This window comes from Mangifera indica, chromosome 11 (genome assembly GCF_011075055.1).
Source record: "Mangifera indica cultivar Alphonso chromosome 11, CATAS_Mindica_2.1, whole genome shotgun sequence".
Lineage (NCBI taxonomy): Eukaryota > Viridiplantae > Streptophyta > Magnoliopsida > Sapindales > Anacardiaceae > Mangifera > Mangifera indica.
Window position 1 is genome coordinate 5,287,899 of NC_058147.1, and position 24,985 is coordinate 5,312,883.

At 31.6% G+C, this 24,985-nt stretch overlaps 2 protein-coding genes across 3 annotated transcripts; one reads left to right on the plus strand and one right to left on the minus strand.

Moving 5' to 3' along the window:
• The first annotated feature begins 968 nt into the window (after positions 1-968).
• Positions 969-4,283, plus strand: LOC123229046 (low affinity sulfate transporter 3). 2 transcript variants are annotated; one of them, XM_044654612.1, is made up of 12 exons: positions 969-1,348; positions 1,452-1,500; positions 1,590-1,797; positions 1,869-2,043; positions 2,280-2,345; positions 2,436-2,666; positions 2,756-2,882; positions 2,973-3,175; positions 3,364-3,557; positions 3,656-3,741; positions 3,823-3,899; positions 4,002-4,283. In XM_044654612.1, the coding sequence occupies exons 1-12, from the start codon at positions 1,019-1,021 to the stop codon at positions 4,155-4,157; spliced, it is 1,902 nt and encodes a 633-aa protein (XP_044510547.1). In that variant the 5' UTR covers positions 969-1,018; the 3' UTR covers positions 4,158-4,283. The 2 variants fall into 2 exon arrangements, with proteins under 2 accessions (XP_044510547.1, XP_044510546.1); XM_044654611.1 differs by having other exon boundaries at positions 972-1,348; positions 2,973-3,259.
• Positions 4,284-5,679: 1,396 nt separating this feature from the next.
• Positions 5,680-23,425, minus strand: LOC123229664. Its single transcript, XM_044655582.1, has 31 exons — positions 23,241-23,425; positions 22,697-22,750; positions 22,573-22,605; positions 22,446-22,464; positions 22,173-22,234; positions 22,036-22,063; positions 21,872-21,933; positions 21,698-21,797; positions 21,486-21,536; positions 21,283-21,395; positions 21,010-21,189; positions 20,618-20,757; positions 20,462-20,514; positions 10,376-10,495; positions 10,129-10,272; positions 9,786-10,019; positions 8,687-8,896; positions 8,463-8,587; positions 8,284-8,392; positions 8,085-8,191; positions 7,876-7,962; positions 7,652-7,759; positions 7,429-7,539; positions 7,198-7,314; positions 7,064-7,123; positions 6,855-6,969; positions 6,693-6,764; positions 6,509-6,625; positions 6,268-6,344; positions 6,081-6,178; positions 5,680-5,943 (listed from the first exon to the last, which is right to left on the minus strand). Exons 1-30 carry the CDS (start codon positions 23,423-23,425, stop codon positions 6,088-6,090), a joined length of 3,084 nt encoding a protein of 1,027 aa, XP_044511517.1. The 3' UTR covers positions 5,680-5,943; positions 6,081-6,087.
• Positions 23,426-24,985: the final 1,560 nt, after the last annotated feature.

Sequence of the window (24,985 nt, forward strand, 5' to 3'; positions counted from 1 at the left end):
TTTATTATTGCTAGACGAGGCATGGTTGTGACTACTATAAACGATCGTTTCTCGTGTATATGTTCCATGGGTATGGACTATAGTATAACAATTGTACTCTTTAAAACTTCCTTTGGCTATTAGCTAGAATGAGTGCTACGGAAAGATTGTAAGATCTTTATGAAAAAGATTCTTTATAGCTAGCAAAATCATTGTTATATATGCTTTGTGCCGCGCTCTATCATGTCATTTCACTTCTGCAAGAAATTAGATTAGATGCGACATGTTTGCATTGGGGGATGAAAGAAACCTGTCGTAGTTTATTCGAATTGGTATTTGCTTTACCTTGATTTAGAGCATTATTATTTTTTTAGTCTCCAATATTTCAGAAAACCTATTTACACTAGTTTGCAAAATGGTAAATTGCTCAACTCCAAAAATCCTGTTTTGCTCACGAACTTACTTATTTTGCTAGTCTGTGTAGGTGAAAATTGATAACACAACACATGTCCATCCATGACGAAAGAGGGAAGTTTGGAGTTAGAGTCCTCTTCGATAGGAGATGTATGTGTTGATTATTTAGGACTCAAAATATTATCAATGGCAGAGGAAGAATAATTTGTACTATAGATCGGATGTATGTGTTGAGTGGATGTTATAACTATTGCAAACTTATCATAATATCTATCTTTAAGCCCGTGGATATATAGTTAAGAAAGCTATAAATCGGATGCCCAAGGCTCAGTTATGCCGAACAAGAGTTACTCTTTCTTGTGAAAAGATGATGGTGGTATTTGTGCAGAAGATGTGTTTTATTCCTGTGAATAAGTTGGGTCAAACTTACTAATTTGGACTTGAAAAAGACAGGCAGTCCACATCATCCCACTGATGAGTATGATTAATTTTGAAGGTAGATCTTAATTGTTCAAGCATTTTCACTCTTTTGCCAACTTATCCTATCTTTGACAGGTATCTAACATTAAAGATAAATACTATCGTTCAAGGAGTCCACTAAAACACTTCAAACAACATAACTAATATGGGTTCATTGCCTACTGAAACCTCAGTGGAGGAGCAGCAGCAGCGGCAACCGGACTTGGAGAATTCCAGTCGGGCAGAGAGGGCATACTGGTTGCTTAATTCACCAGATCCTCCAGGCTTATGGCATGAGCTCATAGGTTCCATAAGAGAAATTTTCTTTCCTGGAAAACTCTCTTCATCAAATTCAAAACAACCTTGGTCTAGCCGTTCTTTTCTAGTCTTGCAAAGCCTATTTCCAATTCTTAAATGGGGAAGGATTTACAGCGTCTCAAAGTTTAAACATGATTTGATGGCAGGCTTAACTCTTGCTAGCTTAAGCATTCCTCAGGTTGCTAATTTCATTGCCTTCTGTGTTCGTTTCTTGAGCTCAGTAATTATATAAATGACACTTTATATCAGTTTCTTATGAATGTTTCAAAAATCTTTTGCAGAGTATTGGTTATGCTAATTTAGCAAAACTGGACCCTCAGTATGGTCTATGTACGTAACTTATAAGCAACATATGAATTTAAGAATCATTCTCTGATATGAATTTTTGACTCTTTGCTTTGAGTTGTTTTGTGCATTAGATACAAGTGTTGTCCCCCCTCTGATTTATGCACTAATGGGGAGTTCAAGAGAGATAGCCATCGGACCAGTAGCTGTGGTTTCAATGCTCCTATCCTCCATGATTCAGCCAGTAGTAGATGTTGCAGCTGATCCTATCGCCTACAGGAAGCTTGTTTTTACTGTCACTTTCTTTGCCGGTCTCTTCCAATCTATATTTGGGTTGTTTAGGTATGTCCTTTGTCTTTCTAAATGACTTTCATCTCTAACAAATTACTCTTACTGATACATATATTCTGCAGGTTGGGGTTTCTGGTGGATTTTCTTTCACATGCTGCCATTGTTGGATTTATGGCTGGTGCAGCCATTGTTATTGGCCTTCAGCAATTGAAGGGATTACTTGGCATCAGTCATTTCACCACCAAAACTGATGTGATCTCTGTCCTGGGATCTGTTTTTACATCACTTCACAATTCGGTAAGTTCCATTCATCTCTAAACTTTCTAAAAAAGAAGAAAAAGTTTAAAGGCTTTATCTTTCTTAATTAAAGCAGAACGAATAATTTACTGGGGACAAATATGTTGAAAATCACTAATGATCAAGTCTTCATTCAGGAATCTTGAGCAGGTCTTTGTTTGTTAGTCTATTTCTATTATTTGTTGGTTCTCACAACTTGACAATCGCGTCCCTTCCCTGTGCTTTATGGTTGGCAGTGGTATCCTCTGAATTTTGTCTTCGGTTGTTCATTTCTTGTCTTCCTCCTATTTGCCAGGTTCATTGTAAGTGATTAAATTCTTCAGTTATGTTTTAATTTTCTTCAGCTAAATTACCTTGTCTTTTAAGCTTTGATAAAACTGTTCTAATTTCAGGGTAGAAGAAATAAAAAGCTCTTCTGGTTTCCAGCAATTGCTCCTCTTCTATCAGTTATATTATCCACTTTCATTGTGTATATGACAAGAGCCGATAAGCATGGAGTTCAGATTGTAAAACACATTAAAGGAGGCCTTAATCCGAGTACAGCCCATCAATTGCAATTCCAAGGACCCCATCTTGGACAAGCTGCCAAAATTGGACTAATTTCTGCTGTTACTGCTCTCACTGTAAGTCTCCATTGTTAAACTTTTTCTTTTCCTAATTTTTCCATTTCTTTTTATATGTTTCTTACTACAAACTGAAATATTAATTTCAGGAAGCCGTTGCTGTTGGCCGGTCTTTTGCTTCCATAAAAGGCTACCACCTTGATGGGAACAAGGAAATGGTAGCTATGGGCTTCATGAACCTTGCAGGATCTTTAACTTCATGCTATGTGGCAACTGGTGAGCTGCCTTGTTACTTGACCCATTTCAAACTAAGAATAAAAAACAATTCATATCATAATTTTGACTTCTATCTGACATATTCTGCAGGATCCTTTTCCCGAACAGCTGTAAATTTCAGTGCAGGGTGTCAAACTGTGGTGTCAAATATAGTGATGGCCATTACTGTGCTATTTTCACTGATATTGTTTACAAAGCTCTTGTACTACACGCCTATTGCCATTCTTGCTTCAATCATTCTATCTGCTCTTCCGGGACTAATTGACCTGCCTGAAGCTTACTATATTTTTAAGGTTGACAAACTAGACTTCATTGCTTGCGTTGGAGCTTTTCTTGGGGTTTTGTTTGCATCAGTTGAAATTGGCCTTCTAGTTGCGGTAATTATAATTTACCTGTTTTAAAATTTACCTATTTTAACTTTCACTCCAGTAAGTACAAATATTAGGGAGACTTATTTGCTATGTTTAATTGTAAAATACAGGTGAGCATCTCATTTGCAAAGCTCTTGCTGAATGCCATTAGACCCAGCGTACAACTATTAGGCAGACTTCCAAGGACAGACACCTTTTGCGAGATGAGTCAATTTCCCATGGCCATTGAAACTCCAGGCATTTTGACTATCCGCATCAACTCTGCCTTGCTTTGCTTTGCTAATGCAAACTTCATAAGAGAAAGGTAAGTATCTATACATGTGCATAAGCTAGAGAAAGAAGAGCTACAATCTTAATTTGACTCCTACCCATTAATGATAATTTTATTTTTATTAACTGTAGGATTACCAAATGGGTAACAGAAGAAGAGGATGACTTACAAGAACCCAGAAAGAAAACTGTCCAAGTAGTAATTCTAGACATGTCCAGTAAGTTCAATTATCTTGCAGAACATTTTGGCTCCTGATTCAATGATATTCTTACTGATTGAATTGATTTCTGATACACAGATATGATGAACATCGACACTTCAGGGATTCTTGCACTGGAAGAACTGCATAAAGATTTGGCTTCACATGGCATAGATGTAAGATCGCTGTGAGCCTGAGCCTCTGACTAATAAAATTTCGAGATTGTAAAACTAAATTATACATGTATATATATATGTATATGCTTGTGGGTTTTGCAGTTAGCAATGGCCTGTCCAAGATGGCAAGTACTACACAAGCTGAAATTAGCCAAATTTGTCGACAGAATTGGGAAAGGGAATATTTTCCTCAGTGTTGGTGAAGCTAATGATGCATGTGTTGGCCGTTCTAAATTTGGTGCTCTTAGCAACTGTTAAAACGGGGATTTCCGTATATCAAATGTTTGCCACTATTTAAGCAGATATTGAGAGTGTATTACTATATTTTAATTCCATGTAACTGTCGAAATATCTTTATACAAAGAATTTTACTTTAAAGCATAAGTACTTTTTTTTTTTTTTTGGAATTAAGCTGATCAATTTTCGTCTCTGTGAAAATAGCCATATATGAGAAACAATAATACCAAATTGTAGTGGGCACAATAAAGATTGGATTAGAAGTAAACTTATTCAAATTTAAAATAAGTTTAAATACAAACATAAAATAAACAAACACAAATCCAAATACAAATTGCAGAGTAGTAAAAAAACCTAACCTGAGTTTAAATCTAAACAATGGCTGAGTCGAGCATGACTCGCATCATTAAAAAAGAATTAGAAGAAATGCCATTACTTAGGAGAGTTTAGCCGAATATCTCATGTGAAATAAAGACAAGTCCAGTCATTACAAAAACTCGGACTAAGAGCGAACTAACCATAAACTCTTAAATCGTAAAACAACTTGAACACAAATTGATATTTCTTCATGTTCGATGAGCCCAAGATGAAAATGAGTCGAGCTCACCTAAAATCAAGATAAAAACATGTTTTATCTTATTCAAAATTGAATCAACTCAAATCTAGCTTTAGTTGGATCAACCCGTAAGTTGTAACTAATTAGCAGTATCAGCATCAAGAAATATATAAAACTACGTGGTTTCGTTCCGCCAAATCCAGTTCTCCGGTAAATCATTCCGTCTGAAAAATCAGCTTTCCGTTTGGACGAAAAGAAAAAGGAAAACAAAAGAAAATCAGGGCTGCCAAAGAAGACCAACCAAACTACAAATCAACCCATACCGCCAATCCCATTACCCCGGCCCAATTTCACCCCTGGGAAGCGCCAGATCTCTCCTTTCTTTTCTTGCTTTGTTATGTTAATCGCTTGACTTTACAGAGCAATTACTTTTTTTTCCGTATTTTTTTTTTGGATCATAAGATTTATTGTAAATTGAAACTGGCCCCTATTTTTTAACATCTGATCACCCTTGTCTTGAATTTAGTTTATGCATCAAGTTATTGAAAAAAAAAATTTGGGTTTTATACGATTTTATAGCTGTCTTTTTGAGTTATGTTTTCAATTGAGGAGAGAAATTGTCGGCTAAGTTGGTGTGCCAGCATGACCCCCATCGTGTCAACCTTATGAAATTATTGGAAAACTTATTTTTCGGATTAAAGATCAAAGTATAGATGAATCAAACCTGATACAAGAGTTAGACCTTATATCAAGAAAAGTTAGACTCCAATTTTGATAGACCTTTAGCTTTAAAAGTACAGCCCAATTTGAATAGGATTTTTTGTTATAAAAAATGTTTTGATAGATCATTTCATGTCTCAAATAATACTCTAATTGCATTTGAAAGAGAATGACAGAGTATATAAATACATTGATAACTTGATAGGAATAAAAATAAAAATGGATTGGAGCCCAAATATGTAAATTGAAAAAAAAAAAATAAAGGAGTTCTAAGTTTTAACCTTTATGAGAAATGAGAGTAAATAGATTATAGGTCGAGGCTTTTTGCCTTCCATAAGTTCATGTTAAACATTAGAAAACAGTTTCAGGGAGGATTCAACTAAACACTTATAACATTATATCTAAACCAAAACGGGATCAGATAACAGTTTGCAGAAAGCATTCAACTTAAAACTTCCTCAAAAACATCAACAAAGAACAGCATTTTCGAACTCGAGAACCCAACAAAGCGGCGCGGTTCTCTCTTCATTCCTGTAAAAGAACCCAGGAAAAAACACATCCAGCGACATGATTCATAAACAAACTTCTAGGTCATATTTTAGAGGTAGATTTAGCAAACTTAGCTTCATTCTTTGAACACTTCTATCAATAAGTGAATATATAATTACCTTGAAGTTAGTAGTGGGCATTAAACAGCCTTAGATGGGGATCAACTGGCAGACCAATGCCCTCAAATATTGGATCATATACAGAATTCTTCATTGGCCTGAAAATATTTACAAATTTTCAGAATAAACTTAATTGAGGGCAACTTGAAAATAAAATAAAGGTGAGTGTGAGTTCCATGAAACAAACTTTGAGACACTGAAAACATTTGAATGATATGGGTTATTGACTTGGTTCCCTTGAGGCCTTTGCAAGTTCGAATCCCCCTGCGTTCAATAAATTAACCAGAAATGAGTCTCTTGAATCTGCCAGAAATTTACTTGACTTGATGCAGTGATCAAATTTTTAGATACATCAAATACAGTCAAAACACCTGACAGCCCAACTAGAAAGGCAAGATGAAATAGAAAATTATAATCGTAATACATACATATGCAAAGTTTGAACACCTAGAGCGTTTAATTGATGTTGATGATGACGATTCCCCCAATTCATATCGGGTCGAAGGACGGCCGCGACGCCGTCGTCCCAGTCCCAGAGGTGGTTGCTGAAAAATATTAACCAACAAAATTTATTAACAATATATAGAACTGAAATGAAATAGATATTAATACCTCATCGTGGCTGTTCAAAGACAGTTCCAACTGAGAAAATGTTGCTCCAGCAGGGTTGTAGACATTAAGTTCCTTTGACAATCAGATTGTATAATATTAAATTGTGAATTCAAAATGAAGTTGCTAAAACATATCATTTATTCTTTAGGAGATAATTTTTACTCTTTGATTTGTTGGATTCAAGACTTGATTTTTCTGAGAGCTGCCAGGTATATGGTACCCCATACTTGGCCTGGCCGGTTGATTAAATAGTCCAGGGAGTTCGAAATTCTGTGACCTGCAAATGGTTGATTGAAATTATGATAATTTTCCAAATTTAACAGTACTTCATATCTACACTACTGTTTTTATTTAAAGAAAAAAGAAAGTACCCTGGAAGCATGAGAGATTGTGGCACCATGGATTGATTGCGATCATTTAACTCGGGAATCCTGAATTATACAGACAAAAGAGAATGAACAAGAAGATAACCATATGATGTTTAAAAGGTGGGGAAATCATTTACGTTGGCAGCAATGGAGTGTTAGGCTGGAGTTGGAAGGAGTTAAAACGCTGTAAATTTGATGCATCAGGTGTTAGTGCAGCTTGATTGAGGTGCTGATGATGAAGATATTCTGGGGTCCTATATAAAATCAGAAAATGGCATAATAGAAACTCGATGGCAAACAAACATTCATCCATTTTATTCAGGTGTAATTTCACAAGTAGAAAATATCATAGAAGATATAGCAGTTACCTCAAACTCAAAGCCATTGAAGGAACGGGCATGATGTTGTTATAACGTTGTTGATCCTGCAGATTAGGTAACATTGGCAATTGATTCGATTGATATGGTAAATTTTGGGGCCTGAAATTAAGATAAAAGCAATCAACCGCTTGCACGTCAGTTTCTATATGCTATCCCACTTTCGGGTTGTGGAATATAAAATGAAACCATATGTCAAGATGAAAATTTAAACCTTATTAGAGGAGAATATTCAGGAATCATAGAGCCTTGCGATTGTGGATTAAAAGCATTCTCCGGGACTCCGATGAACTGTTGTAGCTGATTAGCTGAATGTTGAGACCTAAAATAACGGTAAAATCAATAAATATTCTTGTAGGCAATAATATGGAAAAAAAAATTAGACAATTTAGTGCATGTAAGCATTAATCATCAAGTAAAATGCTTGATATCGGGCACCTTGTTGGCCCAGAGGATGCAGGTAGCATGACGTTGGCGTATTGAGAATCAAGAGCATTAGGAGCCGGGAAATGATTTGTTTGGGACCTAAAAAAATTAACAAGCACAGACGTAAAATCGTATACCGCTTTCATATTAAATCAATATTACTTGTGTAGTTTATACGTAAATGAAATTATGTTAAGTTTGGTAAATAGTAAATCATGTACCTTGATGGAGTTAACAAAGGCGTAAAAGGAACATTCTGGCAAGAAAGCCAAGAGGGCTGTCTAGAAAGCCAAGGGGGTAGCTGTTGATTTACAGTTCCCATTCCAGTCTGTTCATGGCAAACAGATTCAACAAGGTCAAAAAACAAATACACAATACAGTATGTATGGTGTCGAGAAGGGTTCATATATGAGTACTCACGGAGCTCTGAGGGAAAGAAGTTGGATAATATTGAACTGATGGCTGATTCTGTACAAGTTGATCAGCGGATAATTGGCAAGATAGATTGACTGGACTCAGCCCTTTTTGACTGTGGCAACAGAATAGAAGATTAGCCGTGAAAATTAATATATTGGTAAATTAAATTAATAAAGACGTACTGTTGAGGCTCATTCTGAAGGCCATTTTCAGGGCCAGTGATTAGCTGATTTAGATGTGACAAACTCGTCTCATGTTCTGAATTAAATGATGGGACTACAGCCGTCGTCTGTGGAATCAACTCTGCCTGATTAAGTAAATAAACAAAAAAAATCAAATATAGTCAGTGATAATCACCTGCTGTACACATTCATTAAGCTTATATGAAGGATGAAGTTCTTTATACCGTCAATGGAGGGTGTTGGTGTGATTTGGTCGCTGATAATGGGGAAGGGAGGAATGTTGATTTCGTTCGTTGTATATTTGTAGCATTTCCAAGAGAGGGATCAAAGCCTCCGAAACCTGAATCTGTTGATCCCACGAAGGTCTGTCTGGTGTCGAAATAATTCAGTAAAGACTCATTACTTCCACTTGATGATCCCAGCTCCACATTCTCCTAGTCATGAACAACAAAACGATATAATTACAACTATGATAAAGCAAGTTAAAGAGAATAGTAGAAAATCCGTATTTTAAAATAGAACAATATTATGTTTACATATTTTTTAATATACAAATAGTATACAAACAATGTATCATAACACAATTGAGTATTATTTAATATGATTTTAACATTACCCAATTATATGATAATATATATATATATATATATATATATATAAATTTATATACAAAAAAATATATACATATAATTTTAAAGAATAAAATATCATAGAATTCTTTCATTGCCAAAGGATTCCAAGGATGAAAACTCCTATCAATGAAAACATGAAGGTTAGGTGTATGTGTTTATACTGGGCAGTTAGCTAGTTTACGTTTAAGATTAAGAAACAAAAAAGAAAAAGAGTCGTTTGAAACAGCGAGGCAAAATATTTCATTTAACTTTTCCTCTCTATAAACAAATTGCAGAAGAAATATAAAATGTACAATTTTTCTGATTTGTGTGTGAAATGAGAAACAAGATATAAAAAGAGGGGAAATCTAAGCAGGTTTCATTAGAATTCAAACAGAATAATTTTATCTTGAATATTTTTTTGTTTAAAAAAAAAAATCATTTTATTAATAAAATACAAATGGGATGTGTTTGACAATAGATATACATTTGAAGCTAGAGTTTGTCTTCTCAAGCACAAACTTCTCCTATCTATGCACCCATGACATGGCATACTTTCAACGTAATATATAGTATAATTTATGTTTTCATCATGTATAATCTTATATGGAAATGACAACAAAGTAAAAACCAAAATTCAATTACAATTAATTATTACGTAAACTATTGGCTTATATTTTCCATGTTAGTATATTTATTAGTTAATTCTTACCAACGTTGAAACATAGAGCAGTTGCGGTGGCACCCCTGACAATGGAGTATTAACGGATGAGAAGACCATCGGTGATGGGTTGGGAGCAGCAACGACCGGTTGGCTTGGATTACTATTTGGACTAATATTTTCATGTCCAGTGGGTGAGACCTGTGCATCGGAGTTCACCTGATCCGGTGAAGGCAGCTCTTGGTTTTGATCTACAGCCGGCGGAGGTTGGAGTTGCGAGCTTTCCTGGGAAATATACACAAAGATATCACCATATGTAACAAACAGTATATAATGTTGTTTTACGATTTATTATAGTATGAGTAGCACTGAAGGGAAAATAAGCAATATGTACTGTTTTTGGATCAGAGGCTTGTGTTGTCTCTGTCAGTGGATCCGCATTGACTGTTGGTGTTAAGTTTGAAGCTTTCTCAATTGAAGAATCGAATTTTTCAGTTGACATGGGCGGATTGCTTCCTGATGGTGATCCTTGCATCTCCTGCATGACGAACAAATGGATTTCTCAAAAATGTTTTTTAATATTCGTTCGTATAAACATGTATGCTAAATTTTAAAGAAGATTAATTTGGTACACTCATTACTTGTGGACTCTGCTCAAAAGGCTGTGATTGGGGGTTGTCAAGTAACGGAAGTTCATCATCAAAGTCGAAGTCAAACATCAAAGAAGATCCTAGTTCACCAGTTGTGTCAACCTGATCCATCTGCACCAAATTAAAAAACATCGTAAACAAGTTAAATAATAATTAAAATGTAGCACAGGATGACTTATAATTAAACAACATAAAAAAATAGTTATAATCGATAAATCTCTCATATATATTAGAAATTTTCATGGGTTGTTTCATAATTTTTTATTGTAATTACTTATTAGAAAAATAAGTTTAATGTATAATATAGTTCTCTTTATGTGGACCCATGTTAAGTGTGGATCATACATTTGGTTAAAATGTGGTTTTTTTGACGGTGAGGATTAGATTTCTGTCCAGTGTGCCTTTCCTTGTAAAAAACCCTAGTCATATAGAAGAAGAAAGGAGACAAACATATTAAGTACATTTCCTAATAATGCGTAAAGCCTCGTCAGGAGCAACTCTCTCTCGAAAGCTCCACTGACCTAGCTTCAGATTTCTCTGAAGGCTGCACTTTCAATCATTCAAATAACCAGATTGAACTATGAATCCAACCATAAAATGCTTATTGTATGTATGATGAAACTAATTTTTTGAGTAAAAGAAGTAACGAAGAATTAAACATACACCAAAAAAGCAAAAACACAAGAAATTTTCATAAATAAAAGATAGTCGCTGAGCAATCTTGGTCTAATTCACCTGTAAATCTGTAGCAAAATGATTACAAGCAAGCAGGAATCAGACCCTGTACAAATATTATAATAAAAAAGCAGCAACAAAAGTCAGCACTGAAGCACTAGTGGTCATTTATAAAAATATATACATAGAGGAACAGCATAACTGAATCAAAAGAAATAAATTAAGAACACGGAAAATCATCTCGTGCACTACATTCTTTCTTCGAGATTTGATTATGCATGAAATTGATGAAAGGTGGAGAGTAAATAAAAGGCTTAGAAAATTACATCTAATGAAGTAGTAGAGACTAGAGAGTGCTAGGAATTGAGATGTGAGCAAATAGAGAGAAGAAAAATAAAATAAATCAAGATGGTAATGTTGATATTACCTTGAGAGAGGAAATGAAAGTTAAGAGTATAATCCCTAATTGAAACCATGGAGGCTTATTTATAGCCAAAACAGTAATATGTGTCACATTGTTAAAGGGAACATAATTTGTCAATTTATTTACGAAATTTTTGGAATTTTAGGTTTGCTTCGTTGTTGTTATTATTACTCCGTTAATTTTTGTACATTATATAAATGGATTTTTAAGGGAGATGTAAAGATTTTCATTAGTCTTATGCAATAATAAATTGTATCGCGCCAAAAATTTTTGTTTAAATAACGGTTACATAATCATATTTAATAATCAGTTTTTGTTGTCTAAAATCATTAAAACTAAAAAAGGCAATCGATTTATTATAATAAGTTTAACGTCATAAGTCAATAGAACGTTTTTCCGCGGCACACTCTCTTAGATATTAAAATAATTTGTGACAATATTATGTTCATAAATAAACTCATAATCTATACTATTGGAATAATTGTAAAGAATACTAATTTCCATACTTTAAGATGACACAGTTGAGAAGCTAATTAGAAAAAAGAGTATAATGTTATGGGCTAAAATTGCCCCCTTTCAAGCATCTGCCGGTTCGTGACATTACAAAAATAATTTAGAATTTACCAAAAAAATAAAATTGAAATATATAAAATGGATGCAAAAAATGATAAGAGTGGACCAAGTGAAAAAGTCAACTAGTAGAAAGAGAGAGTGGGGAGGATTTAATATGATGGGTTGACAGATTAGATTTCATAAAGTCCCTTGGTTGGCAGTGACACGTAGTGGCTCCTCTGGTGGCTTGATTTCATAAACACAGCCATGCAATGAAACTTATAATTTCATTCCATATAAGACATTCAAAATTTCAGATTCCCACTACACGTTACGTTGAGCTTTTAAAGTTTGTCAATGGTAATTCTAAAACCATGGGCTCTCCCAGATCAGATATTTTTCTTGTATAATGGTTTTCTTTCTGTCTTTTTTCAGAATTTGTCAACAGGAATAATTATATTTCCCACTTAATAAACTATTTATTATTGTAATATAATGAAAATTTTATTTTTTATTTTTTTAAAACTAAAATCTCTCTATATGTGTGTGTGTGTGTGTGTGTGTATGCATGGATGTTTGTATAGATTTTTCCTTTCTAATATATATAACTAAAGAACATATATGATCTTTAAAAACATTTCGTTCAAATAATATTATACTAATGATATAATTAAATTAAAATGCTCATTTTTTCTATTCCTAAGCAAAAATATCTATTTTTCTTATTGTTAAGCAAAAATACCCTAATTTTTTTAAAATGTCAAAATCACTTTTTACCAAATCTATATAAACTCTCTTACTCTCACTCTCATTACATACACTTTTTATATCATTTAAATACTCACTCTCACTCTCATTTTTATTTAATATCAATTACTATGGGTTTATTCGAAAAGAAGAAATTCATATTTCTAAATTCGAATCAAAAAAATCAATTCGTGAAAAAAAATATTATATGAATCTTAACTCAAAACTTAATTTTATTTGTTAAATCTAGTTTGTATGTCATGTGAAGGGGGCATTTGGATATTTGATAATAATTTAGGGGTTAAATAAAATATTAAAAAATATGGGAGACATTTTGATATTACACAATATATAAATTATTTAAATAACATGTTAAGAATAAATAGATATACTAAAATACCCTAAAATGTCAACAATAAAAAAATCACTCGAAAATCTGAAAAAACAAATCTGAATTTTGAAAACTACACGTTCTTAAGAACGAGAAAACTAAAAATCGATCTGAAATTTCGTAATTATATCGTAAAACGTGTCTAAAAAAATACAAAACTAAAGAGGCAAATATCAAATTTGAAAACTATATATCAAAAAAGTCTAACCCAGTCACAAACAAGCTCAAAATCATAAAAACAGAAAATCTTAAATTTGGTAAAACAAAAAAACTACATAATACACACTGAAACAATTTTATTTGGGCCTTCAAATAGGGCACAACCAACAAACTAGTTATTGTTATAGAGCTCAAAATAAGCTTCGCGTTGATATATTATAGGTCTCGTAACTCCTCCTAGATCAAAAGTTATAATTGTTTAAAGTCTGTCTCTTACAAGCCCTATAGTTTAAAAAAAGTCAATTTCCACCCAACCCACAATTTTCATGGTTCAATGTAAAATTTTCCACGGACCCCCATGGATCTCCTCCTCTTCCCCCTCCCTCTAAAATTTTGAAAACGCTAAATTCCCCCCCACCCTACGGGCACCCGTGAGAGATTACCATAACACCGATAGATCTAACCCATTTTTTGATCAAAAATTGTCATTTCAGTCTCTAATTTCAACACAAATCAAATCTACACATCTAATAACACAAAACCCCTTAAGAAATTCAAGCAAAACAACCAAAAATCAAAATATTTTACGTATTGTTCAAAATCGGAACCCTAAACATTCAAACCACAAAATCTCTCTCAAATCTCAATATTCCTAACAATAAATTGATTCAAACAAAAAGTGGAATGATGTACTATCCTTATTTGTCATTTTCGATTGTCGAAAAACATGAAAAGTTGACAGAAAATACCAAAACCGTTGTGTACATGGGAGACCCGTGGGAGATCTAAATTTTTCTCTGAATTTAATCAGTAAATCTATGGGAAATATGGGGTTTATATATAAGGGCAGTTTAGTCATTTTCCAAATTGAGGGTATTTTATCTTAATCCTTAAAGTTTTGGACAATTTCGCTTAACACCCTTTAGTTTTAGGCATTTATTATAATTTCCCTTATAATAAAATTAATATTATCATAATAATTTTTTAATATTTAAAATAGAATTGATAATAAGATTATTTTTTATATTATCTATCATATTATTATTAATAATAATAAATTATTGAAATTTTTTATTACTAACAAACTAAATAAAGTAATATTAAAAACAAAAGATAAATTATTTGAAATATTATTAGATTAAATTAATATGTGTTTGATAAATATAATATGGATAAATAATTATTATATTTGATTGACCATAATAAAATAAATCTAAGATATTTTTTTTAGTTAAATACGTTTAAAAGATTATTAAATATAAATTATTATTGTATTCGGTTATACTATCATGTTTTATGTTAAAAAATTTTATGAGTATATCGTAAAGTAATTAATTAAATTTCTTTTTCAATTTGTCATGTTATTACAAATATAATTCAATATTATTTTTACATTAGTTGCATAGACTGGAGACAACTTTTTTTCTCTTCCATGGTAAGAAAAAAAGACACAAATATCTATTTTAATATCTATTAATAGATAATCAAGTAAAAATATTGAAAGTATGTTTATAGAAGAAATTTAAATAATTAACAACCAATAATTTTTTTTTAGGAAAATTAAATTAAATACCCAAATATTATGTGTTTAAAACAAAATATCCAATTTTGAAGGACTAAAGCGAAAATACCTAAAAGTCAAACTATTATCCCATAGGTGGAGCACCGGCCCTCAAGATTCATATTTTTCAACCAAAATATCATTTTTAAGTACGATTTCAACAAAAAACGAATATGCACTTACTCTAACACAATAGCTTTCAACCAGTTTATCCAAAACAAGCAAAAATAGACTCATAAAATCAAATATTCAAAATTAAAAACTCTAACTAAAAAGTCTAAAATCTTAATCCAATCGATATAATCTCAATATCAAAATGATTAAAACATGACAAGGAACGATGTACTAACATTTTTTGACATTTTCATTGTTGAAAAACTGCAAAAATCGTTAAAGAATTGTCGATCTCGTGTGCCTCGTGGGAGAATTGGATGAAGATTTTGGATGCTTTTAGTTAGGGTTTTTGGTTTTAAATCTTTGATTTTATGGGTCAATTTTTGCTTATTTTGAATAAATTGGTTGAGGGTTATTGTATTAGAGTAGATGTATTTGAAAAATGAGATTTTGTTCAGAAAATATGGATCTCGAGGCCTGACGCTCCATCTTGTGGGAAAATAGTTTGACTTTCAGATATTTTCGTTTTAATCCTTCAAAATTGGACATTTTTGCTTCAATCACATTGTATTGGACATTTAATTTAATTTACCTTTTTTTTTTTTGGTTAACTCATCAACATGAAGAAGAAATCAGTCTTCAGCTCTTCCTTAAAAATATACTCTCAAACATCAGACAACTCTTCTTTTAAAGTCATCCAATTCCATGAATAAACTGAACAAAAACAAGCACGTCAAATATGACTTTCATCATACTCACATGCAAAAACAAAAAAGTAGCCACATGCATCCTCTGCCTAGAAGGTAAATGAATCCCAGTTGTTTAACATAACTAATAAAGGAAGAATTATTGAATCACTCAATTTAAATATGACAATGAAAATTTATAAGAAAACTATGTGAATTATGTAAATAAATTATATTGAGTTATTTAGAAATAAATATTGTCAAACCATATATTATCTACAAGAACTGCAACCACGTTAGACAATGGACCAAACATATGAAAAAAATATTAAAATATGCAAAAGGCTGAAAAATAAAGACAAAGAAATGTCTTTGGTTACAAATATTGGCTATGTAATTGGTCTTGGTTTCAGGATATGAAATGTTAGAATATGCCCTAAAAACTGATCGCTTTAATTGGTTTTAAGGGTTGTATATCTTGCATATACATTATTAATAAAAGAAAAATTATGTTATACTTCACATGTTTTCAATGTCACTTATATATATATATATATATATATATATATATATATATATATATATATATATATATATATATATATATGTTGTAGTTGTATATTACATCCATATTAACTACATGCATACGACATGTGAAAAGTCCCGATGAGTTTTAATAAACGTCATCAAATCGTTCCCTACATAGGCAATCTGTTTGGGCAATAGTATTGCATAGTGGGTGTGTGCTATATCACCACAGTATATTAATGAATGATATTAGACATGGTGGATATACACATGGGTAAACAATAGAACCATTTGATGGTTAGAGAACTGATCAAAGGTTATTTTATTATATTGTTTATCGAACGTGACCGCTGAACGATGATCACATGGGCATTAATATGTAGTCAATGATACATCGTGAATCATACTAGTGTATAGATCCTTTGACTTGAGATATCACAATTGTGCTTCGTTCCGGAACGTATGGTTCATACGGTGTATACCACGAAGCTAATCATGTCTCGTTCAGAAGCCGTTTTGATCATATGTTGCTTGAGCGAGAGGACAAGTGATGATCATACAAGGATCCGTCAGCTCGACTGCTCCCGAGTTCCCATACGAATATCAAGAAACATAAAAATCTAAGGCACTGGCCAGTGTAGATAAAAGACCACAAGAAAAGAGTTTCGATGTGGCACATTATGATGTATTACTTGATATTCGAAAAGATTAAATATAGGATTTTGACATTCCATGAATCCAAGTTTAATCGGGATGTAATGACGGAGGGATTGGACTACATGGTAAGTGTGAGTAAGAAAGGTTCATTTGATATTATGTGAAGCTTATATTTCATTGTGATGTAGGGGTCATGGGACATTGCTAAATGATACCACATGATCAGTGGGAGCTTCATTTTGTAGCGAAAAATGAAGTATATCGGTTAACAACAGTTTTAGGTTATATAATGATATAATGAAACGTATCATCCGATATGGGGCCCACGACTACGTCACTATGAACCTTGAAGGTCACACCTATATTTTAAGGAAGAAAATGGTGTTATGAAGCTAAAAATATTTATCCATGATTGGCTAGCACTTTCCGAGGATAAAAATTGTGCTTTTCGAATAAGATTCGGAAAAGGGGCAAAATTGTCATTTTACACCTTTTAAATTGTTTAGAAAGTTAAAATGATTAATTTTGGGCACAAATGAATTAACATGTGTCAAATTCTCATTTCTCTTGTTTTTCCACCAATGAGAATTAAACATATGTTTTAACTTGATAATTATCAAGTTTTAATGCAATAAATATGAGAGAAAATAAAGAAAAATACACATTTTTCTTTTCTTCTTCTTTTTTGCCGGGAAAAGCTTCTCCTTTTTCCATTTTTCTTCCTTAAATGGTGTAAGTCAAGAGATCACTTATTTTAGTGATTCAAGCTTCCAAACTTCAAATCAAATTACAAGGTACAAGGTAGTTTACATGTTTCTATGTTTTATTTCTTGAAAAACCATGTAAACTTTTCAATACCATTGTTACATATGATGTGAACATAAATTGAAAATTTTAATTTTGTTGTCAAAATCCTTCATGAAAATCATCATATTGTAAAATTAACCTTATTTTCGGGTTTTTTTTTTTTTTGTAATTTTAAATGGAATGGGAAAATTGACCTTATGAAATTGTTGAAAAATGGAAAATAGATAAAAAGGTTATAAAATTATGGTTAATGAAATAGTGGAGACTTGAGAGTGCTAGGAATGAGGTGTAAGCAAATGGAGAAGGATAAAAATAAAATATATATCAAAATGGTAATGTTGATATTAGCTTTATAGTAGGAAATGAAAGATAAAAGAGTATAAACTCTAATTGAAATTGTTAAAGGAAACATAATTTTGTGAATATAATTGGGAAATTTTTAGAATTTTATGTTTGCTTTGTTGTTGTTCTTATTATTATTATATGGTAATTTTTGTATATTATATAAATGTGTTTTTGAGGGATGCGTAAAGCTTTTCATTTTTGTCGTGGAATAATAAACTTTATTACACCAAATTTTTTTGTCTTTGTACTTCAGTAACGGTCACATATTTATATTTAATAATCAATTTTTGTTGTCTAGATGTCATTAATACCAAAAAAGGTAATCGAATTATTCTAATAAATTTTTATTGGTTCACTCCCATATCATTATTAATATTATACAAAACCTTTATTGTCTTTTGAAAATTTGATATTGTATATCTCTTAACGACTTTCTAGTACAATTACATAATTTTACATTTATCTTGTATTTTACTTTCATATTAACTCATAGGTGATAACAACAATAACTATAGTGTGCATCTAAGAGAACTTCATCCACCATAAAATTAATATTGACATATCAATATAAAATTATTGCCAACTACAATGGTGGACTAATGCAATCCCTTAATTTTGTGAGAAACCAAGTCCAAGATTCATGATTTTTTCTTTTGTCCCCACACTGAAAGCCACTTGGTAGATTTAATTATTACTACAGTAATATACCCATTAAGAAGACACTAGTAATGCATATGATTGTGCGAATGTGATGTTGGAATGCACGAATAAAATAGCCCATTACCATGAAAAAGTATTTAAATTGATGTTAATCATCCGTTTTGATACGAGTCACAGTCCCAAGGTCATAAAGCACTAAATTGTAGCAATAATTTGATACAACATAAATGACTCCTCCAAGGTACCTTCCAAGGCTTGTAGAGTTCAATTTCTTGTCCATCTTGTTTGTCCATATGATTTATCAATTTTATATTTTTCAACCATGTCAAAAATGATTTCCCTAATTGATACATACGTTCAACCAATACAAACATCATCCTCAGTATTTGACCTAAAGCTTAGGTCTTATCTTGCCTATGAAATAATATTATTTGATCTCTTAGACATGTTTTTGTGTGTTAGTATTCATACAATGCAATTAGAAGCAGTTATAACCTTCCAACCCTAATACTCATGCACGTCATCTACATTGTTCGTGAAGACATTTGATCTTCATATAGATTTCATTGATTGATAAACTTTGTATTAGTATCCATTCTCTAAAGAATATCATCTGAATGCATCTTGCAAACAGTCTCTGGTCAAGAAAATGTCATTCACTTTGAGACATTGTCCATCTCTATTTGATCCTTAGGCATTAGACAAGGACAACTTATTACGAAAAGGATGTAACCAATGAAATGAACCAATAGGAATATTCTCGACCTCATTTGGGACATTAACATGCACTAAATTTGTATGTTGAAAACTACTCATACCTGTTGTACCATAATTAACATTGACTACTCCTCAAATTTGGGTTCCTCGATAGGATTGTTATCAATTTCCTATCCATAATCAAAGGTACCTTAACTTGAAACATTTTTCTTTATTACTATGTACCCATTCCTCAGTGGTTTTCAATACATTGACATCATACATATTTGTGAAGTTATCATCATCAAATTCTTGTTGGGGACTAAACTAGACCTTCCCTTGTAAACCATCATAATCATCTTCTACATGATTAAATGGCTTCCCAAACTAGACCTTAACCCTTTATAAACCATCATAATAATCACCTGCATGATTATGTGTTTTTCCACACCCTCCCCCGCCCCCCCCAAAAAAAAAAACCACCATTATCTTGTATGTCACTATGTGGCTACACCCCTTATAAACCATCATCGTCTTGTGTATCATTGTGTGGCTCTACCCCTTGTAAACCATTATCATCTTGTCTGTTATTTTGTGTTGTTGAACATCGTACTTATTATAGATGCATGTCTAGATTTAGAGATACTTTTCACAAATAATGAAATGCATTCTCTCAAAAGTAAAAAAATGTCAATAAGATAATCAACATCTTTCTCATCTACAATGATGATAGGCGTGTTACTGTTAATATTTTTTGGTTTCATACTTATCTGAATATTATTCCACTTCTAATTGGTATGAATATGTTTACTCATCAATCGAATTAATCCCTCCAATGTCATGTTTGTAGGGATTTTAAACTTTTTCTTTTTTTTGCATCTAGCTAATATATTCCATTTTATTATCATTTTTTAATCCTTTTTTTCATCATACTGAATTAAAACATAATTCATCATTTATATCAATGTTATGATGGAAATATTTATATAAAAATGATTCAAAATTAAATTTATAAATATAATATTAAATTTTTATCATTTTAATGCTCGATACAATGCAAGATATGTTTAATTACTTTCATTGAATAATCATGTAATTTCTTCTGGACAGACAAAATTGTATTAATTCCTGGATTACATTATTTATAGTGAAATTACATGAGAAATAACACAATCATTCTCAGTGCAATAAGATGGATGTTTTTATCCAAAGTTTAATTGGGTTGGCGTACCATTGCCCATTAACTTGTGGGATTCTGTTCTTGCACCTTCATTGTCAGTTTGTACATGGCGGCCATTGATTGGGATATCAACCTGCTCACGTGGCACAATCTCTGTTGTCTCTATACCCATCATGCCATGCTGCCGCACACACCATATCATGGGCCCAACCAAACCCATTAATTAGCAACATTCTCATCATATATATATATATATATATATATATATATATATATATATATATATATATATATATATATATATATATATATATATATATATATATATATTTATTTATTTATTTATTTATTTATTTATTTATTTTAAAAAAATATGTATATATATTTTTATTGCATACATACACGGAGTTCGCAAATAAAGGTTAAAATTATCAACCTGAATTTGAGGGTAAAAGGTAGGTGATGCAGGAGAGGAACAGAGGTCTGTTGAAACATAAGCGTGAGTCCACGTGGGATAATTTTCGGGACTTGTGTTGGTGATTTGACATTCTCCCATGTCAGGTGGCCCTGTGTTCAAGCTATTTCCTTGCAACAATGGATCATACATTGTTCTTGATAAATCTCTGAAAACATATTTGAATCAACGAGGAGTCTCCCACAAAATTTAAGAGAAAGAGGAAACTTGCAGTGCAAATTAAGTATATTAAAATTATTACCTGAGTTGATTTAAAGGGGCTGGTGTGTCGAATATTTGGGCTTGGTTATGGCCACCATCAGGCAACCAGCCTACAACGTCATTCTCAAAAGACGTTGGCATTGCTTGTTGACACTGCTGTTGTTGATATGCAGTAATATAATTTTACAACAAAACAGACTCATTCATATTCAGATTACAAGCTGTTTTAGCATATAAATTTACCTGCATACCAGATGGATCGTAAGAAGATAGATGGTTGCTCATTAGATAATCCTGCAACCCCGATTGAGTAAACATTAGAGAAAGCAACATTAATATGATATAAGATTTTCAAAAACTAGTTATTAAGATTGAGAAATCTAAACACATATAAGTTTCACACTAAAAGTTCATACTTTCTCATGTGGAATTCAAAAAATTGAAGCTGTTAATACCTTTCTTTGCACAACATGTGTCAAAGTGTCAACAAGGTTTTTCTCGCAGGATTCAATATCTTTCATGGATGTTAGCCTTAAAGGGTCAGGTTCATATGTCCTGCTTTCATACAGAGAAGTAAAATCATTGAGTTACCATAAAAGAAAAAAAATATTTATTTATCATAAAGATACCTTATCTGGTCCTCAGCCATTTGAAGTTGATGCTGTAACCTGCCAAGTTCTTGCTGGAGTTCCTATAAGAGAAAAATAATTATCAAAAGATTTTGGAAACAGAAAGAGAGAAAGAGACTGTCATTAAAACAGACTTTAATATATTTTTATTTATTTTTTTTTACCTCAATATCTTTATTGATCGCTGCGGGACTTTTTTGAAGCATCAGAGAGGATGGGGAAACAAGTGAAAAATCAAAACCAATTCATCAGAAAGGACTTGAGTAGAAAAATTTTAAGAGGGAAAGAGACAGAAACAAACTTGGCTAGTTGAAGAGCAATGTCATTTTCACTCCTCAGTTGCTGCAGAGCTCTTAGCAGATACTGCATGAATTCAACCCAACATTAATTTTATTAAAATGGATTTCAATTTTTTACTGCAATAACTCCTCTTGCTATTGTCCTAAGGTAGTTCCAGTGGATTCCAAGTATAAAAAAGCAATAATTCAAATTTTCTCCAACGTCATTTTTAGATTGAATTTCTGACTTAACAAAATTCAGAAGATGGTACTATTAAAGTAAAAGGCCGTCTTACCTCTTCGTTCTGAATATCACTGCAAAAAAAAGAGCGAAAATATACACCAAATAAAGATTTATTATCAAAAGTAATGAAGTAAATGTACTTAATTTTTCTCAAGAGCTAATAGGGTTTATGAGCATACGGGTGTCTGCCTTGGTCAGGAAAAATCAAAGCACTGCAACAAATCATTTAGCAAGTTTTATTGAAGTATCAAGAATTCAAAGAAGAAAATGAAATGGATTTAAGTAAATATTTAAGAAACATACTGTTCTCTTTCTTGATCGGGGAGATTAACATAGCGAGAAAACACATCCTCAATCCTGAAATTCAAAAAAATTATTAATAATATTATTAATAATATAATTAAAAGTAATGTTATATATATCCATTTTTGAATATATAATTTTTATGGTAATTTTACTAACAATCAAGTGAGATGACATGATACACAAGTTTGTGGAAAACTATGAATGGCCATCAAAATGGGCTATTCTTTCTCCTTCCGATAAACGAGGGCAAGAAAGTTGTTTCAAGGCCAGTCAGAAGATCCTAATCCCTAGCTCCAGAGTTAATTTTTATTTTAACCAGTTCCATCAAGATTAACAAAAGTAAAACTTAAAACAAAATTACGAGCTGCTTAACCTGAAGAAATGTTTACAGAAGAAAGCTTCAGTAATATCCGTTAAAACCAATAACGTACGTAATAAAACTCAATTGAATAATTTGATATATATCTCATGCATTGCGTTGAAAATTGTTGATTTACCGAAATGCAAAAACAAATGGATGAAGAGGGATTGAAAATGGCACCTTTTTTTGCCGGAAAAGTGACTAAGACGACCAGAAGGAGAGAACATGATAAGGGCGATATCAATGTCACAAAGGATGGAAAGTTCATAAGCCTTCTTAATGAGTCCATTTCTACGTTTTGAGAACGTAACTTGCCGATTTGTATTGTTTTCTATTCTCTTAATCTCCAATTTAACACGACCCATCTTGATGATCAGCTAGCTGGCACCTATGTGATCTATCTATGCACTCAAAAAAGGAAAAAGATATAATGTTGATGGAAACTTTTAACTTAGGAGCAAAGATCGATCTTTGCTTTTTCTTAATTTTAGAAGAAGAAAATCTATGGCGTTGCTGTATATGTAGTTGCAAACAATGCATGGCCCTGAAAAGAAGGGCTGTTAATCATTAGAGATAGAAATATGGTTATAAATGGAGGACTGTCGAGAGATTAAAAGGCTTTCAAGAGAAGGGTTCGTTGGCTTGGAGAAGTTGGCATTCGATTCAATGGTTCAAAATCATAACTAGCCTGTTGGTGAACCTTTTACTTCTGGTTCCATAATTTTGTGAGCACCATTGCCATTGGAATCCCCAAAATAAATATATAATATAAATATAATTTAAAATAAAAAAATATTATAAAATTCAAAATATCATAAAATTCATTTTATCTATATGATTTCAGTAGAATTATCTATATTTAATTTAAATATATAAATAAATATCATTATATTGAATTAATGATAAAATAATATTCAATTATATTATAATATATATAAATATGTACTTATTTATATATTTAAAATAAATACGTATAATATTATTCAAATAATTTATGGGCATTTTAAACATGCAAATTAGTAATAACATTGTCGTTTTGTTATTAGACAACATGTGGATTAAAGCCAGCTTTGGCATTATTCTATGGAAATTGGGAAAACAATGTACCAATTATTCCTTCATTTTTCTTAGATATTCTTAATTATATCACCATTACCTGAATATATTGAATCCAAGTAATAGACAGATTCTAAAACCTTAATGGTGATGGAGAAATGTCTAAATTCATCCAATCAATATATTATATCAAATAAATAAAATAAATATTCGCAAAGATAAATGTAAACCACAACAACGTAAAATCGTATGATTGATTGGCTTCTACGTCTAGAAACTATTTGAGAAAAAATCACATTAATATTACTAAGAAAAAAATATAAATAAAAATGTAAAATAAAATTAAGGTTTAGATTAGGGATCTCAACATATTACTATATTTATTATATTTTATATAGACTCATAAAAAATAATAAAATATAATATATTAGTCTTTACATTTTATAAAAACTCGTACCAAAAAAGATTAATGAGACGAGTCTTAAGTCTAATAATTTCATTATACTATTTGATTACAACAAAATACATGATAACAATATTATCCAAAATTGTCGATAATATATAATATATATCATTATTAATATGTAAGTCTAATATAAAAAATAAATATTTTTAACAGTCTTCCACTAAGATCATGTGCGTCAACTAATGATTATACAATACTAACTTAATGAGTTTAATCTTTAACCATCTCTATGGATAACATCTTTCTTAATAATCTAGTCCATCAATGGTATTAATGGAGGATTAAAGAAGTGTTTGTCACATTTATCACAACAAGACTAAACAATGGTCTTAAACATGAACATCATCAATCGTATAGATCAAGCATAATGTATTGTAGTATAGAAATTTTATACAATATAGTC